This window comes from Onychomys torridus, chromosome 1 (assembly GCF_903995425.1).
Source record: "Onychomys torridus chromosome 1, mOncTor1.1, whole genome shotgun sequence".
Taxonomy (NCBI): domain Eukaryota; kingdom Metazoa; phylum Chordata; class Mammalia; order Rodentia; family Cricetidae; genus Onychomys; species Onychomys torridus.
In genome coordinates this window covers 88085648-88103311 of record NC_050443.1, presented here as the reverse complement: position 1 = coordinate 88103311, position 17664 = coordinate 88085648, and the positions used below count along the sequence as shown (strand labels likewise).

Sequence of the window (17664 nt, the reverse complement as noted above, 5' to 3'; positions counted from 1 at the left end):
CTTTTGCTGGGGCCTCAAGCCACTTCAGGGTAGAGCTGGCTGTTTTTCCTGGAACGAAGTATTTGACTCAGTCCTTCCTGGATCTTATCACACAGGCCGATACTCAACCTGCTGTTTGCTGACGTGGACTTAAGTGCCTTTGGAGGATTTAGTTTTGGGAGAACTTTCCAGTGTTTGAGACCCACAGCAGTTGTACACCTTGAGGGAGCATGCTACCTTGCTAGACACTAGATGGGTTGGGGACAAAGAACAGCACCCTATGTCCCGTTTTCTCTGGGTGCCAGTAGGAAGGCTTTTTTTCCTTTCTTCTTCCTTTAGCTCTGAATAATAGGGCTTATCAGCACTGTCTAGCTAAGTGCTGCTCAATCTGGCTGGCATGGGACCTGGGATGGAGTGAAGCACTCTAGGGTCTGAGTATAGGTGGATAAGGACTCAGAGAGGCCCACAGTTTAGGTTTTCATGCTGAAAAGAGTAAGCCCATCTAGGCCAACCTGAGACCTCACATATTCTCCAGTCTGCCCACCGTACCTCAGACGGGTACTCTATGGATGTGTACACACCACCATCATGAATGAAGGCTGGACCTAGGGATGACTAGCACATTGGCATGTACAAACAAAGGGCCTTAGCATGAAAAGTGATCAGCCCTGAAAGGCTTCTCTAAATGACTAGTCATGACCCTGGCTTCAGGAAATCAGAGAACTTGATCAAAGGATAAATGAAACAGCCCATCTTCCCTTTGTATCATACAGCTTGACATGAGAAGTGGCCATTCTAGGGCCCTGACAACCCAAGCTGGATGAAAGACAGGAGTGGTGGCTGACACACCTTTGAAAGCCCTGAAGGGTCCATTGCTGAACTCTCAACATTAGACAACGGTATAGGGAATTTTGCCCGCAATCCCAGCACAGATGGAAGACGGCTTCAAACTCCAGGTCAAGTAGAGCTATACAGTGAGACCTTGTCTCAAAAAACCAAAACGAAACAGAACAAACAACAAGAACCAAGGAGAAATGGTTTTGCTTTAGAGCACTAGCTACTCTTGTGGAGCTACCAGCACCCACATGTTAGTTCACAACTGTCTGCAATTCCAATGCCAAGGCACCTGATGCCCTCTTCAGATCTTCATGGTACTGCACAAATACAGTCCATAGACACTTGTAAATGAAATACCCATACACATAAAAGAAATACTTTTTAAAATTGACTTTTGCTTTTTGTTCATTGGTGTTTTGCCTGCATGTATGTCTGTGTGAGGGTGTCAGAAGTCCTGGAACTTTAGACAGCTGTGAGCTGCCGTGTGGGTGCTGGGAGTTGAACCTGGGTCCTCTGGAAGAGCAGCCAGTGCTCTCAATGGCTGAGCCATCTCTCCAGCCCCTCAAAATAAATCTTTTTAAAAAAGGCTTTCAACTCATGCTACTGAGCAAGCAGAAGCTATCAAATAAAAGTCATCTTGATACCCCGTTTCAGCAACTTACATTCCAGGCTCCTGAGATATAGTAGAAAACCCATACTGGACATGAAGGCAGAAACCACGACTGTCCAGTCTTGGCCTGCCCTGCCTTTTAGAACTGCCAGGCCTGGGTAAGTTGGAACAATAAATCTTAAATTTTCCCAGGACTGTTGAGTACACAGTACTATACAGGAAGTGTTTGTTCTTTGCCTATTAGGATATATATATATATGCCTCTGTATATAGGACTACACTGTTAGATTGTAGGTCCTTGTATAACTCCTCCAACACATCAATTTAATGAAACAAACAGAAAGTATTGTTTTAAAAACTGCTGTATTCAAAATCAATAATAAACTTTAGGGTAAATAAGCTTTAAAACAAAAGCTTAAGAACAAAAATAAATAATTTACACAACTCACTAACCCAGTTTTTTCAGTAAATCAATTCCCAGCCATAGGACTATAAGTCTGGGCCAGACCCATGGGAAACCCTCATAGTTGATTATCATAAAAAACAGTAGCAAAAAATCAGAAGGCTGAGTAGACTCTTAAACAACCCAAACACTGGAAATTCCTTCTTTGTCTCTTGAGGAAGTATTTACTCTGTAGTCTAGATTGGCCTGGAATTCACTACAGCCCAGGCCAGTCTCAAATTTATGGTGGTCCTCCTGCCTCAGCTTCCTCAACACTGGCATTACAGGCACAGCTACCGTGCCTAGCTTCCAACACTGGATTTAATGTTTACTTTAAAATAGCCAAACTTACATTTTGTACACAATCCAATGTAATGCTAAAATAATTAGCATTTTAGTTGGAAGAAGCATTATATAACAGGGATGGGACACTATAAATGAGGTCTTCAATTCTTGAAATACAAATAAAAAGGGGTGTATGGTGGGAAAAAAATCCAGACACTAACTGGAGGGACATCTGAAGGCTTGCATCCTTTATTTTCTGTGATGGCTTTAAAGTTATGATTGTTTGACATGTAGAGCCTTCGGCATATTAGATATAGCCTTTTTTTTTCCCCCCACAGTAAGTTAAAAATCTCATCTTGACTCTGTATAGACCTGGACGGTCTTGTGGGTGGATTCCAGAAGTCTGCTGTGTGATAGAGTAACATGAAGGATTGCTGTAGTGCCCTAATTTCATACTTCCTTGTACACAATGAATCACTTTGGGAATTTATTCCAGGGGCTATGTACACAAAAGTGTCAAGAAGAAAATGTTCTCCACTCTTGCATAAAAATGTGTACAGTGCTTCAGGAATGGAACTTCTGCTGTGCCGGGCCGGGCCTCAGGGATCTCTGCAGCCAGAAGATGGGAGGCTTCTTCCTCCTACTTTATTGCTCTGTGGTTGAGTATTAATCATCCAACCCTGGCGTTTCTCCTTGTTGGATCCTAGATGCTATCCTGATGGCTTCTTCCAGAGATGGCTGTTCTCCAAGCTGAAAGCATAGCACATGGAACATCAATAACCCAGAGTCCTGGTCGAGGTGATGGATCCAGAGAATTGTTAATGGTAGAAGTATAATCTGTAATTCTGATGCTTGGGAATGCTAAAATATTAGCTGACTTGATCACTAATAGATAAAATCAAAACTTTTTTGTTTTATACACATTTTTTTAAAAAGATTTATTTATTATGTATACAGTGTTCTGCCTATATGTGTCCTTGCAGGCCAGAAGACAGCACCAGATCTCATTACAGATGGTTGTGAGCCACCATGTGGTTGCTGGGAATTGAACTCAGGACCTTTGGAAGAGCAGTCATTGCTCTTAACCACTAAGCCATCTCTCCAGCCCTTATACACATTTTTTAGTTAATTTATTTGTTTTTATTTTATGTGCATTGGTGTTTTGCCATGGGGGTCAGGTCCCCTGGAACTGAAGTTAGAGTTGTGAGCTGTCATGTGGTTGCTGGGAATTGAACTCAGTCCTTTGGAAGAGCAGTCAGGGCTCTTAACCGCTGATACATCTCTCCAGCCCCCAAAACTTCTAATTACTTATTTACTTTACATTCTTCAAATGCTAAGTCAGCATAGCCAATGGAGCACTTGCTCAGCAGCTTGCTTCTGCATCCATGCAATACCGAAAACTAACCAATGGCTGGCATTTCCCTGTTTGTCAAGTAAACATAAGGAAAAGCCACTCCTTATACAGGGGGTCTGTGCACCTGGCGTGCAGGGTTTATATTTTCTGCCAGGAAAGGGGACTCTTCCCCAGAGAATGCTCCTTCCATGTCTTCTGACACGGCTCACTCTGGGGCTGTGTGGGCACTCTTGGAGGAATTACTGAGGGTCTGTTCACAGCAGGTTCACCTCCAAGGAGTAGCTCTCATGTGCCTCATAAAACCCCATCTCATTAGAATCCATCTTGACAGTGAAGATGGCTGTCTGAGTACACACAAGGACACACGCCTGACCATTTTCTCTTGCTATAAATTCCCCAAGACTATGCAAAGCAAAGTTGTAAAGAACACTGTTAGTTTGTTTTGATTAAGGCCTCATATAGCTTAGGCCAATGACCTTCATTCAACTTTTGATCTTCTGCCTCCACTTGAGTGTTCAGATTATAGCACTGAGCTAGCTACCAGGCCTGGTTTGTGGGCTTGGGGTAGACCCCAGAGTTTCATGCATGCCAAACAAGCACTCCATCAACTGAGCCATACTCCCAGCCCAGGTTGGGTCTTTTTTTTCTGGGGAGTGGGGAGGGTTGTTCTGAGAAAGGGTCTCTCTACATAGCCCTGGCTGTCGAGGAACCATGTAAAGCAGGCTGGTCTTGAACTCAGAGAGCTCACCTTGCCTCTGCCTCCTGGGATTAAAGGCACACACCTCTATTGCCTGGTTTCTGGTCATTTTGAGATCACCTCCATTATAGTAATTGTCTTAAAGCAAGTTAGGCACCCAGATGATTTTGTGCATAGCATAAACACTGAAAAGTTACACATAAGACCTAGAGTGCCAGGTTGAGAACTAGGTACTGCTGCTGTCCACCTAACCTGTACTCACCTGAACTGCAATCTGGGTGCCATTAGATGTTGCCACTAAGGTCAGAGGTCTGGTTTCCGTAGTTACTAAATGATGGCTATGTTGTTGGTGTCCCATTTCTGAAGAGGCTGTATGGAATGCTGCCAGATCTTGAGCCACAATTGCAACCTTGAAGTGAAGCAAAATGAACAAAACACACATGAAAAAATTATTTACAACTCAGACTGAAGTCTATTTTTTGTGAGGAACCAGAGATGCATGGGCACTTCCTGCTGGAACAGACCATATGCACTGTCTAGGCTGGACTGTTTCATTTGAGGAAATTAAGGCTCCCTCAGAAAGGATTTACCTACAATCATGAAGCAACTGGCATTGGTGGCGCACGCCTTTAATCCCAGCACTCAGGAGGCAGAGCCAGGTGGATCTCTGTGAGTTCGAGGCCAGTCTGGGCTACCAAGTGAGTTCCAGGAAAGATGCAAAGCTACACAGAGAAACTCTGTCTCAAAAAACCAACCAAACAAACAAATAAATAAAAAAAATTGCTTATTAGCTGCCATGTGTGTGCTGGGACTTGAACCAGGTCCTCTGGAAAAACAGCCAGTGTTCTTAATCACTAGCTTTGTTCTGGAGGTGTTTTTGAGACAAGGCCTCACTATGTAACCCTGGCTGGCTTGAGAATTGCTCTGTATACCACATCTGCTTGCTTCTGCCACCCAAGTGCTTGGACTAAAGGCTTGCACCTGTATGCCTACTTGTAGGTATTTTTTTGTTTTGTTCTTTGATTGTTTTTTGAGATACGGTTTCTTCTGTGTAGCTTTAAAGCCTGTCCTAGAACTCGCTCTGTAGACCAGGCTGGCCTGAAACTCAGAGATCTGCCTGCTTCTGCCTCCCAAGTGCTGGGATTAAAGACATGCACCACCACTGCCTGGCACTGTATGTGTGTTTTTAGATAAAATTTAATTTTAATGTGTTTATGTCTATGGAAGTATATGCTATGTGTGTGTGGGTACCCTTGGAGGCCAGCTGGAGTTATAAGCATTGTAAGGTGCTTAATGTGGCCTGGCATGGGTGCACATGCCTTTAATCCTAGTACTGGGGTGGCAGATACAGGGAGATCTCTATGAGTTCAAGGCCAATCTGGTTTACAGAGCTAGTTCTAGGACAGCCAGGGTTATCCAGAGAAACTGTCTTGAAAAACCTTTAAAGAAAAAAAGCCTAATGTGGGTGCTAGAAACTGAGTTTGTCCTCTGAAGAGCAGCAAGTGCTCTCTTGTAACCAGAGCTGTCTCTCCAGTCCCTCATCATTTCTATCCTGCTGTGAACTTTATGGTGCTTATGTAACTATCATTCCTATTTTACAGGTAGAGAAAAAAATAACTGAGGACTAACTGGCTGAAGAAGTTATAGCCAGCCTCAAGTTCACAGGCCTAAGTAGGAATGTACAGCACAGCTTCTGTGCAAGTTTTGACAGTGATGTATGTACTAACAGTGAACAAAAGTAGTTACCTGCTGTCCTTCTGTGCCCTCGGCGGTGACCATAGCCACAGAGTGTGTTCCTGCTGAGGAGATGACTGCATCGTGAGTGGGCACCGTGATAGGTGTGCCATCCTGTGTTACCATGGTGATGGTGTTGCCAATGGCCTGCATGTCAGCTTGAGATATGTTGACCTGCAAACACAGTGCATTTTACAAATCAGATGTTTCTTATTACATTTGGCAATCTTAACTAAGGACAGAGCCTAATCCTTGTATAAGTTACTGTATGGGAGCAAATAAACATTTTACAGTGGAATAAACTCTTTATTTAACTCATTAGACAAGTCAATGTCATCTTTTTTGTTTGTTTGTTTTGGTTTTTTTGTTTCTTTAGACAGGGTCTTGTTCTATTGCCCACAATGGCCTGGAACACTGCATTAATCCTCCTGCCTCAGCTTCCTGCTTACTGAGGTTATAGTTGTGAGCCACTACGCCCAGCTTAGACCCTTCTGCCATAATCTATTATCTTTACAGGTACTGGGCCTAACTCTTCCCGCTCTAGCCATATCTACCTTGACACCTTGCATCCTGCACAAACCTCTGTTCCCTATGGTCTAGCCATCCTGTGTGTGTGCTTTTCACCTTTCAGCTTCTTCTTTTTATTTCATTTGCATTAGTGTTTTGCCTGCATGTCTGTCTGTGTGAGGGTGTTGGATCCCATGGAACTGGAGTTACAGACAGGAGTGAACTGCCATGTGGGTGCTGGGAATTGAGCCTGGGTCCTTGGAAGAGAATGCTCTCAATCACTGAGCCATCTCTCCAGCCCCACCTCTCAACTTCTTTACAAATGTTCTCAACCCCATTTTCTATCACCTCAAATCTGCATCTGATACCCCCGACACTACTAACCAACTGCAGCCCCCACAAGGGGTCACACTCTATCACATTTTCATCGCTTTGTCTGGCAAGCTCATGAAGATCCTTCAATCCCCACTGAATTACCTTCTATGAGAAGATCATTCTAAGAGTTCTTGAGGACGGATTATTTATTTTCTCTCCCAGGCTACCAGAGTAGTTCCTATACCTTTCAAACAGTTACCCCGATCATGAGAAATTATCACCTTATTATGTTAGAAATGTCTCTTTCTAGACTTTTACACCACTCCTTTGTACTAGTCAAACTATCTAAAAAGAATGTCTTCATGGGCTGGGTGGTAGTGGTAGGCCAGTCTGGTCTACAAAGTGAGTTCTAGGACTGCCAGGGCTACACACAGAAGAAATTCTATCTCAAAACAAACACACAAACAAAAAGTCTTCATAGAATAGAAGGCCAAAATATCTGAATGACTCAGAGGATGAAATAAAATCCCCGAAAGAGGGGCTGGAGATCTGGCTCAGAGGTTAAGAACACTGACTGCTCTTCCAGAGGTCCTGAGTTCAATTCCCAGTACCCACCCACATGGGTAGCTCGCAACCATCTTTAATGAGATCTGGCACCCTCTTCTGGCCTGCAGGGATACATGCAAACAGAACACTGTATACATAATAAATAAATAAATCTTAAAAAAAAAAAAAAAAGGTTAAAAAAAAAAAAAAGAAATAAAATCCCAGAAAGAAATGGAGGAGTAAGTTTAGAAAGAACACAACACTGGGATGACAGTTTGGGCTAGAATTAGCCCTACTCTGCAGCGTCTGAGAGAGCCAGGAATGAATGGTATAGCGATGGGTTCCCTGTAAACACTAGAGCTACTCAACACTGCTACCGGCTGCAGCACGGAAGAGAGGCTGTCAGACCATCACAGCTCATCAGAGGCTGCTCTGGAGTTGCTGCAGAAGGAATTGCTCCTGCAGGGAGGAAAACTAGGTGATCAGACAACATCATGCCGATTCTGTATGTAACCAATCATCTGATTTAGAAAAAGTGTCAGGACAGATGATGAACCAACTCAGGGTTAATGTTGGTCAGTCAGTGGACACAAAGCACTGTGTGGACGCACAGGACAAAGGTAGGGATATGGGTGCATGTGATGGTATGAATGCACTGTATTTCTCAATCCTGAATGTTCTGCCTCCTAGCTATATCAGCATGTGAACAGTTACAAAACCAGGACAAGAGTAGAGGCACAACTGTAATAATCTCAGCACTTGGAAGATGAAAGCAGGAGGACTGGGAAATCAAGGTCAGCCTTAGCCTCACAGAGAATTCCAGGCCCACCTGAGCTACATGAAATCCTGTTTTAAAAACAAAAGTTATCAAGCTGGGCGGTGGTGGTGCGTACCTTTAATCCCAGCACTTGGGAGGCAGAGGCAGGGGGATCTCTGTGAGTTCAAGGCCAGCCTGGGCTACAGAGTGAGTTCCAGGAAAGGTGCAAAGAGACACAGAGAAACCCTGCCCTCCACCCCCATCCCCCAAAATAAGTTATCAAAACAAAGAAAGGTGGGGTATGGTGACACACAGCTGTAACCTCAGACCTTGGTGGCTGAGGCAGGTGGATTTCTATAAATTCAAGTTCTGGTCTACATAGAGTTCCAAGCCATTCAGGGCTGCATAGTGAAACCCTGTGTCAAAAGCCACCAAACCAAACCAACCAAACAAGCAAAACAAAACAAAACACAAAGGGTATACTGACTGTAGGAGACAAGTTAGTTCCAATACAGATGGGCGGAAGAGAGCTCTACATAGAAGACAGAACATCCTGGCAGTCCATGTGCTTGTGTTTTGTTTTGTTTTACCAAAACTAAAACAACTCATTCCACTACTCTTTTTTATCCCCCCCCCCCCCAGACAGGGTTTCTGGGTGTAGCCTTGGCTGTCTTGGAACTAGCTTTGTACGCCAGACTGGCCTCAAACTCACAGAGATCCGGGTGCTGGGATTAAAGCGAGCACCACAACCACCCTGAACTTTTTTCTTTTTTACAAAAAGACTTTTTTATGTATTTTATATATTTGAGTATTTTGTCTACATATATGTCTGCACACCAGGAGATGGCATCAGATTCCATTACAGGCAGTTCTGAGCCACCATGTGAGTCTGGGAACTGAATTTAGGACCCCTAGAAGAGAAGCCAGTGCTCTGAACTGCTGAGCCATTCTCCAGATCAGACCCGGTCCGTGTGAAGGTCACAGTCTCCTCGTGCTTCTGACCTTTGCCACTTCACCTTTGAGTCACACCAGTCAATACCATTTGGACTCTACCGACACAAACTTCCTCTACTATTGTTACTTCATACTATCTGTTTCGGCAGACTGTGGAAAGCTCTGGGAGATCTACCACCGCCTAGAGCAGTAGTAGTTCCCAGCCTGTGGGCAGTGACTCCTTCCACAGGAGTCGCCGAAGACCACCAGAAAGCACAGGTATTTACATTAGGATCCCAAACAGTAGCAATGTGAGCTAGGAAGTAGCAATGAAAGTAGCTGTGTGGTTGGGGGTCACCACAACTTGAGGAGCTGTATTAAAGGGTTGCGCACAGCTTTAAGAAGTTTGAGAACCACTGGCCCACTGGCTGAAGTCCAAACTTCATGCTTTGCTACTCAAGGGTTTCCTCCACGGGGACTCAGCCTGTCTTTCAATCCCAGGTGCAGAGAAAGATTTAATTTTCTGACTTTTAGTAGATACTTACATGTTGAGTGCCATCCTGGGATATAAGTGTAACTTGTTGACTCAACCCAGACTGGGTTACTGTGGCTACCTGTGTAGATACAATGTCCTCTCCTTCTACACCTGTAACATATGTGATCTGGGACCCTTTTAGAACATCATCACCTTGACCTGTTTAAAATAAATGAATAATTTATTTGACCAACTAACCAATCTATTTAGACAACATTAAAGATTTTAAATATGAGACAGAAGATTGACTTGAGAGGCGGGCGTGGTCATGCATGCCTGTCATTCTAGCACTCAGGTGGAGTTGGGCAGCCTTGGCTATGCAGGGAGTTCAAGGCCAATTGGGTTGTACAACCCTTGTCTCAAAAAAACAAATAAGAAAACAAAAGCCTATTGTTATACTCTAAACCATGGAACCCGTTTCCAGGACCTCTTCTTGGTTCTTCTATCTTCAGTTCTGCCAAGCCAAGCTAAATCCAACACTACCCATCAACTTTAAGTATTCTGATCTGGGAAGGCCTCTCCCTTACGCTTAGATGGAGTGATTTGCGCCACTGTGCACATCCATACTGGGGACAGGAAGGGAGGAATTATACACAAATTGCCTGTCCAGGAGAGTAAGTCTATACCAAGTTAAGATTCATGAAGGTAATAAAAGAGTCTCTATAAACATCAACGGCAAAACCAGAACGGCTTATACATACAATCTACTAACTTACTTGTCCTTTTACACACGTGATCAACAGCATGCTACTGGTACACAATGACATCACTGTGTAAAGACTATGCAATGACATGTTATCTGAACTGAAGTTAATTGTTTAATAAGTAACAGAACAGGAACTGCGGTCCAGTTCTTTTTTTTAGCAAATGAGTCAGGCAGAAACCCTGTGTCAACAATCCCCACCCCTCAAAAAGGGATCAGAAAGTGAATAACAATTTCAACATCTAAAACTGCTAGACTGGGCAACCAGGAAGATTACCGACCTTTCTCTTCTCTCAACACTTGCCAGCTCCCATGGAACAAGCAAGAAAGTCCCTCTTCAAAGAGAAACTTAATACTTAGTACTAATCTAAAAATACTGGTATATGAAGGATTTCAGTGTGCAAATTTACCTAGTGTGTGTTCAGATGGTGACAGTCACTGAAGTGTAATGTTCTTACATGTATCACTTTGCACCTTTTCTTTTCAGTTGTTTATATACCATTATTCCAATGTTACAAACCCAGGGGATCATGTGAGAAAAAGGAGCACAGATCTGTATTTTAGAAAAGCAATCACAGTTGGGTTTTTTGTTTATTTGTTTTGAGACAGGGTTTCTCTGTGTAGCCCTGGCTGCCCTGGAACTCAGAGATCTGTCTGCCTCTGTCTCCCGAGTGCTGGGATTGAAGGTATACACCACCACACCACTGCCCGGCCCCATCAACAACTTTTTTAACTTAAATGTGCCTGAACATTTCACTCAGGTGTTGAAAATGAGGAAAGTCTCTGCTCTTCCCAGGCAGAACTGCCATATTGGCCAGGCTTCCTCCAAAGTCTCCACCTTGCTCTCCTCTCACCAAGCACTTAGTCTTTCTCATTTGTCAAACCCTCCATCTATCTGCAGGTCCCCTTGCCCTAGATCTGTTCCCCTGTCTTCCCCCAGGCCTTGCTTCTTTGCCTCCTCAATCTTTCCAAGGTTCTAAGTTCTCCCTCTTCCACAGCCGGGAGGGAGCACCTGTGTCCTTCCGCAGCACTGCCACAGTTGTAGATCAGTTTGTGTGATTCCACAAATGAAACGAAAGGACTGAGAAAATGGCATAGGCCATTCGCTCATAACTGATTGTCAAACTCTCACCTGGGGGAGGCTCGAAGAAGGCTTCCTGCTCCTCCTCAATGGGCTCGGTGTCATTGTGAGCCGTCCGTTTGTGCATAGCCAGTGTGGAGATCTGTTTGTATGTCTTCCCACAGTGGTTACAGTTGTATGGTTTAGAGTGAGTATGAACGACATGGTGTTTATACAAACTGGAATATTCTGTAAACCTTTTGTCACAACCAGGAACTGTACAGACATATGGCTTTTCTCCTAAATAAAGAAGACACACACAAGGTCATTTTTACATAGGTACATATCATTACTTCACAACTGGAGAGTGAGACTTCTAAAAATAAACAAGCAAATCATCCATCACTATAACTCATTGTTAGAGTGCTTGTTTAGCATGCATGATACAGAGTTCAATTCCTCACACCAGGAGGTGTGTGGGGTGTCCCTTTTCATCTTGAAATGAAACAGCACACAAGAGAAAATTTCCTATGGTTCTGACTTGGCTCAAAAAGAGCCTGAGTGGCTGGAGAGATGGTTCAGTGGTTAAGAGTGCTTGCTTCTCTTGCAGAGGACTAGAGTTCAGTTCTCAGCACCCATATCAGGTGGCTTATCACCAACATAATTCCACCTCCAGGGCACCCAATACCACCTTCTGGTCTACATGGACACTGTATTCCTGTGCACACCCCCTCTCCCATACACATAATTAAAACATAAAATCTTTGTGGGGTATGTGACACACAATCATAATCCCTGTGGAGGCAGAGGCAGGTGGATCTCTGTGAGTTCAAGCCAGTGTGGGTTACAATGTGATTAAATACATGTACCACCAGGCCTGACTCCATCTCTTACTGAACCTAGAACTCACTGATTTGACAAGATTGGCTGACCTCCTGTCTCTGCCTTCCCAGAGATAAAATAACAGGGGCATTTTGCCATACTCAGCTTTTCTGTGGGTGCAGGAGATTTGAACTCAGATCCTCATGTTTGTATTGCAAGTGTTTAAAAATGAGGCATTTCTGCAGCCTGTTACAGTATCTGCTACTGTAGTATTTGACTGATGCTTTCAGTTTTGGGCTAGGTGTCAGGAAGGATTACAAACGAATCCTTAACTCTTCTTATAAATTAAGAAAACATGGGCTGGAGAGATAGCTCAGAGGTTAAGAGCACTGGCTGCTCTTCCAGAGGTTCTGAGTTCAATTCCCAGCAACGACATGGTGGCTCACAACCATCTGTAATGAGATCTGATGCCCTCTTCTGGTGAGTAGGTGCACATGCAGACAGAACATTGTATACATAGTAAATAAATAAATCTTTAAAAATAAATAAAGAAAGAAAACATTATGTGTACCTCTCTCTCTCTCTCTCTGTCTCTCTGTGTGTGTGTGTGTGTGTGTGTGTGTGTGTGCGCGCGCGCGCGCATGCACGTGCACATAGGTGCCAAAAGAGGCATCAGATCCCCTGGTGCTAGTTACAGGCTGTCTAGCTGGAGGGATGGCTCAACCGAAAACATGAGTTATAGGTAGTTGTAGGCCTCCTGACATGATGTGTGTCAGGAACCAAACTCAGATCATCTGCAGGAACAGTACTTGTTCTTAACTGTTGAGCCATCTGTTTTGTTTGTGTAAGACAGGGTTTTTCCATGTAGTCTTGGCTTTCCTAGAACTCAGTATGTACATCAGACTGGCCTCTAGTTCAGAGATTCACCTGCCTCTGCCTCCTGAGTGCTAGTAAAGGTATATACCACCATGCCCAGCTATTTATTTAATTTTATGTGTATGGGTGTTTTTGATATATATTTTATATATCACATCATGGTATGTATGGTATATATTTATCTCTGTGCACCTACTGTGTGCAGTGCCCAAGGAGACCAGAAGAGGACATACTTTTCTCTGAAAGTGGAATTACAGATGGTTTTTAGCCCTCCTGTGAGTTCCAGGAACCAAGTCTGAGTCCTCTGAAAGTGCAGCAGTGCTTCTAACCACTGAGTCATCTGTATCTCCAGCCTGTTTTTGTAAGCTTTGAAAAATTACATTCACCGCGTGTGTGCGTGTGTGTGTGTGTGTGTGTGTGTGTGTGTGTGCGCGTGCGCGTGTGCGCGTGCAATGCATGTGTGAGGAGTATGTGGAGGTTAAAAGACAACCTGTAGGAGTCTGTTCTCTTCTATCATGTGGGTCCTGGGAACTGCACTGAACTGGTTCTGTGCAGTAAGGTTGTCAGCAAGCAACCTTATGCACAGTGACATCTCCCCAGCCTTTGTAAGTTTGTTTACTGTAGTAGTATGGGGGAAGCAATTGTGAGACTATTTTAGATGTGATTAAAGACTGAACAAGTGAACTAGGTGTCCTGCCATAAGCTGTAATTCTAGCACTATAGAGGGTAAGAAAAAAGGAACAATGGTTCCAGGGTAGTGAGATGTACAGAAACTTTGAGGTTAGCCTGGCCTATACAGCAAGACTATAAGGAGAGAGAAAGGGGGTGGGGGAGAGGTGTGTGGAGGAAGAGGAGGAGAAGAGACAAGATTGACTATGTAAATGTTTTGATATTGTCGGGATATGAGGAGAGGTGTGTGGAGAGAGAGGAGGAGAAGGAAGAGAGACAAGACTGAGTGACGATGTAAATGTTAGATGTTAGAAGCCAAGTCTCCCCTATGGAAGGAATACATACAGAATGGAGGGAGAATACAAAAGCCCCGTGCAAGACCTGGAATTAGAACCCCAGCTCAGTGTGGGTCAGTCTGGATGATAAAGCATGTATACTTGTACACTCATTCATGGCCTGGGTCATTTTTATTTCCATCTTCTTATGTAACTACCTTTTCTTACAGTTCTATATAGTAAAACCATTCACAAATTATAACATTTCATATTATCAGACATACAGAATTGGAAATGGATTCTTGTTTACTCTCTAGATGCTATTCTCAAAGTAGGCAAGAAAAAGTTCTTTTTTTAAGTTCTTATTTTGGCTGGTCATGGTGGCTCATGCTTTTAGTCTCAGTACTCAGGAGGCAGAGGCAGGTGGATCTCTGCCAGTTCCAGGCCAGCCTGGTTTACAGAGAGTTCTAGGACAGCCAGGGCTATGAAGAGAGATCTTGCCAATAAATAAATAAGTAAGCAAGCAAATAAATACTCTCATTTCAATGAAGAGTCTCAGACTCAATGAAGGGAAAGATTTGGCAGATGATTCCTAAACAGGAAAATGGCTGCCAATTACCACTTATAGCAGTGGTCGAGCTGTCTAGGCTGAATGAGAAACCAACACTAGGTGGCACCAAACAGTCAAAAAGGGAACCGACTTGACTGTAAGCTTTTTGGGGGTGCAGAGATGTGGGTATCTTTTTTTTTCAAGACAGGGTTTCTCTGTGTAACTCTGTGCCTGTCCTGGATCTCGCTCTGTAGACCAGGCTGGCCTCGAACTCACAGAGATTCCTCTGGCTTTGCCTCCCAAATGCTGAGATTAAAAGTATGCAACACCACTGCCCAGCCCGTGTCTTTGTTTTAGGCTGGCCTCACACTTAATACACAGCGGAAGATGATGTTGAACTTTGATCCTGCTCTCTTCATCTGTCAAGGGCTGGGATACAGGTGTGCACCAGCATCCACCTTCACAGCTTTGGAGCTCCTACTGTTGGCTGCACTGACTCTCCTGACCAGTGGTACATAGACGCACTGCAGTTTACATTCCGAATCTTTCCCTGCTGTCTGTCTGCTTTCTTCCTTTATTGGTGTAGTGCCGGATCAAAACCAGACCCTGACTCGTACAAGCCCCCACGCCTGCCTCTGGCTCTGCCTGCCCAGTGCTGGGAGAAGAGGTGTGCATCCCACGTGTGTTGTCTCATTAAAGAAGTCTTGAAGCTGCTTAACCTCTTCTTGTCATGTGAACTGGGAGGAAGAGACTAGCTGGAAACCTTGAAAGGCAGGGCCAAGACATCGGCAATCATTACCTGTGTGTATTCTCACATGGTTTTTATAATTGGTTGCGCTGGCAAATGCCCTCCCACATCCTGGTTCTGTGCAGTAGTAAGGTCTTTCTCCTGTGTGTGTCCTAATGTGCACTTTTCTGATATTTGATGTTGTAAAGGATCGACCACAGCCTTCAATAGGACACTTGAAGGGCCTTTCTCCTGAAAATACAAAAGGGAGTAAGTTAAATGGCGCAAAATGCCTTCTCACTTGGCTCCACCCAGGGTTTCACCCCAGTCTGCAGCCTGCTTGCTTTCTAAGTACTGGTGCTCTGGAGAAGGCATCTTCCACCCCAAACTTGAGTTGACATAAGAAAACTGAATGGCATTCAACACTCATCAACGACTGTGACTTTCCAAGATAGAATCATTACATGGGCATACTAAAAACTGAGCTGAGGGATTGGGGATTTAGCTCAGTGGTAGAGCGTTGCCTAGCAAGAGGGCCCTGGGTTCGATCCTCAGCTCAAAAAAAAAAAAAGGATTAAGTTCAAACTATAGGATTCCCTAAGGATATTTCTTGTTTTATTTATTTATAATACCACAAAGAAAAAATAATTCCTGGGGTCAGTGAGATGTCTCAGTGGGTGGTAGGTTAAAGCACTTGCCACCCATGGTTGGGGATTTAGCTCAGTGGTACAGCACTTGCCTAGCAAGCGCAAGGCCCTGGGTTCGGTCCTCAGCTCTGAAAAAAAAAAAAGACAAAAAGCACTTGTCACCAACTCTACTAACAGCTTGAGTGCTTCTGTCCCCAGGAACTATGTGGTAGAAGGTGAGAACCAACGTTTGCAAGCTGTCTTCTAACCTCCATGCACACAGCATAGTGTTTGCATCCATAATAATATCCGCTGAACATACACATACATGTACCTATATGTGTACGTATATCATTTATTGGAGACATTTTTTTTTCTTTTTTGGTTTTTCCAGATAAGGTTTCTCTATGTAGCCCTGGCTGTCCTGGAACTAGCTCTATAGACCAGATTGCTCCATAACTCAGAGATCTGCCTGCCTCTGCCTCCAAGTGCTGGGACTTCCATACTTGACCTCAGATATTTCCTTTAGCAGCAGGAGAGGAATCCTGTACCTTAGGGTCTGTTCTCCATTTGGCTACTTATCAAATGAGTAATCCTAGGAAAATACACTGTTGCTCAGGCAGTTTCTGCAAACCCAAAGGGTTGGTGATGGAAGGGCTACTGTTGGTATTTCTGGGGTTTCCCCTCGGAAAGAAGTACACAGGCACAAACAGCAAACTGATGAAATTTTAGGAGTTTAAGATATGCCTGACAATGATTCTTTCCTTTTTTTTTTTTTTTGCTTTTTCGAGACAGGGTTTCTTTGTGTAGCTTTGGAGCCTGTCCTGGAACTCACTGTAGACCAGGTTGGCCTCAAACTCACGGAGATCCGCCTGCCTCTGCTTCCCAAGTGCTGGGATTACAGGTGTGCGCCACCACCGCCCGGTGATTCTTTCCATTTTTTCAGAGGCTCCATCCCCACCCCAAAGATTAAGAATTCCTGGTTTAGCCTGACAGTACCACTTTGTAACCCCAGAACTGGAGAAGCTGATGTGAAGCATCAACTCCAACACCAGCCTGTGCTACAACCAAAAACACAAGTCCTGGTCTAGACTTGATATTGACTGTACTGGTACCTGTATGGGTTCTGATGTGCTTCTGTAGATCTCCTGAAGTTTTGAAAGATTTTGTACAATTATCTTCTGAACACCGATATGGCTTTTCTCCAGTATGAGTTCTAAAATGACTTTTTAATCCATAACCTTTAAGAAAAATTTTAAAGAAATTTAGTGCCATACCCTTAATCCCAGCACTCAAAAGGGAAAGGCAGGCAGATCTCTGTGAGTTTGAGGCCAGCCTGGTCTACAGACTGAGTTCCAGAACAGCCAGGGTTATACAAAGAGACCCTGTCTTGAAAAACCAAAAAAAAAAAGAAAAAGAAATTTAGCAGTACAGTACTCCTCTACACAAGTATTTGGAGAGTAACTTATGGGAATATACAGCAAATAACCAGGATAAAATAAAACAAAAATAAAAATTTTAATAGCATGACTATTAAAAATATATGAGGCAAGTTAGGTGTGGCGGCTCATGCCTGTAATCCCAATATATGGGAAGCTGAAATAGGAGGACTGTCTTCAATTTGAGGCCAGCCTGAATTACAGTGTGAGACAACGCCTCAAAAAACAAACAAACTAAACAGAAAAATCAAATGTTAAAAAAGGGTGGGATGGTTGGGGATTTAGCTCAGTGGTAGAGCGCTTGCCTAGAAAGCTCAAGGCCCTGGGTTCGATCCTCAGCTCCAAAAAACAAAAAAAACCAAAAACAACCCCCCCCCCCAAAAAAA

At 43.8% G+C, this 17664-nt stretch overlaps 1 protein-coding gene across 6 annotated transcripts in view; it reads right to left on the bottom strand.

Moving 5' to 3' along the window:
• Positions 1-2384: 2384 nt before the first annotated feature.
• Znf143 (zinc finger protein 143) overlaps positions 2385-17664 on the bottom strand; it is a 37608-nt gene continuing 22328 nt past the window's right edge. For all 6 annotated transcript variants that reach the window (XM_036172047.1, XM_036172012.1, XM_036172052.1 and 3 more), the window contains 7 exons: positions 16955-17080; positions 15286-15465; positions 11367-11594; positions 9542-9690; positions 5951-6112; positions 4467-4613; positions 2385-2903 (listed from right to left, as the gene is read on the bottom strand). In XM_036172047.1, the coding sequence (XP_036027940.1) occupies positions 2820-2903; positions 4467-4613; positions 5951-6112; positions 9542-9690; positions 11367-11594; positions 15286-15465; positions 16955-17080 (1076 nt within the window). In that variant the 3' untranslated portion in view covers positions 2385-2819. The remainder of the gene's footprint in view (positions 2904-4466; positions 4614-5950; positions 6113-9541; positions 9691-11366; positions 11595-15285; positions 15466-16954; positions 17081-17664) is intronic.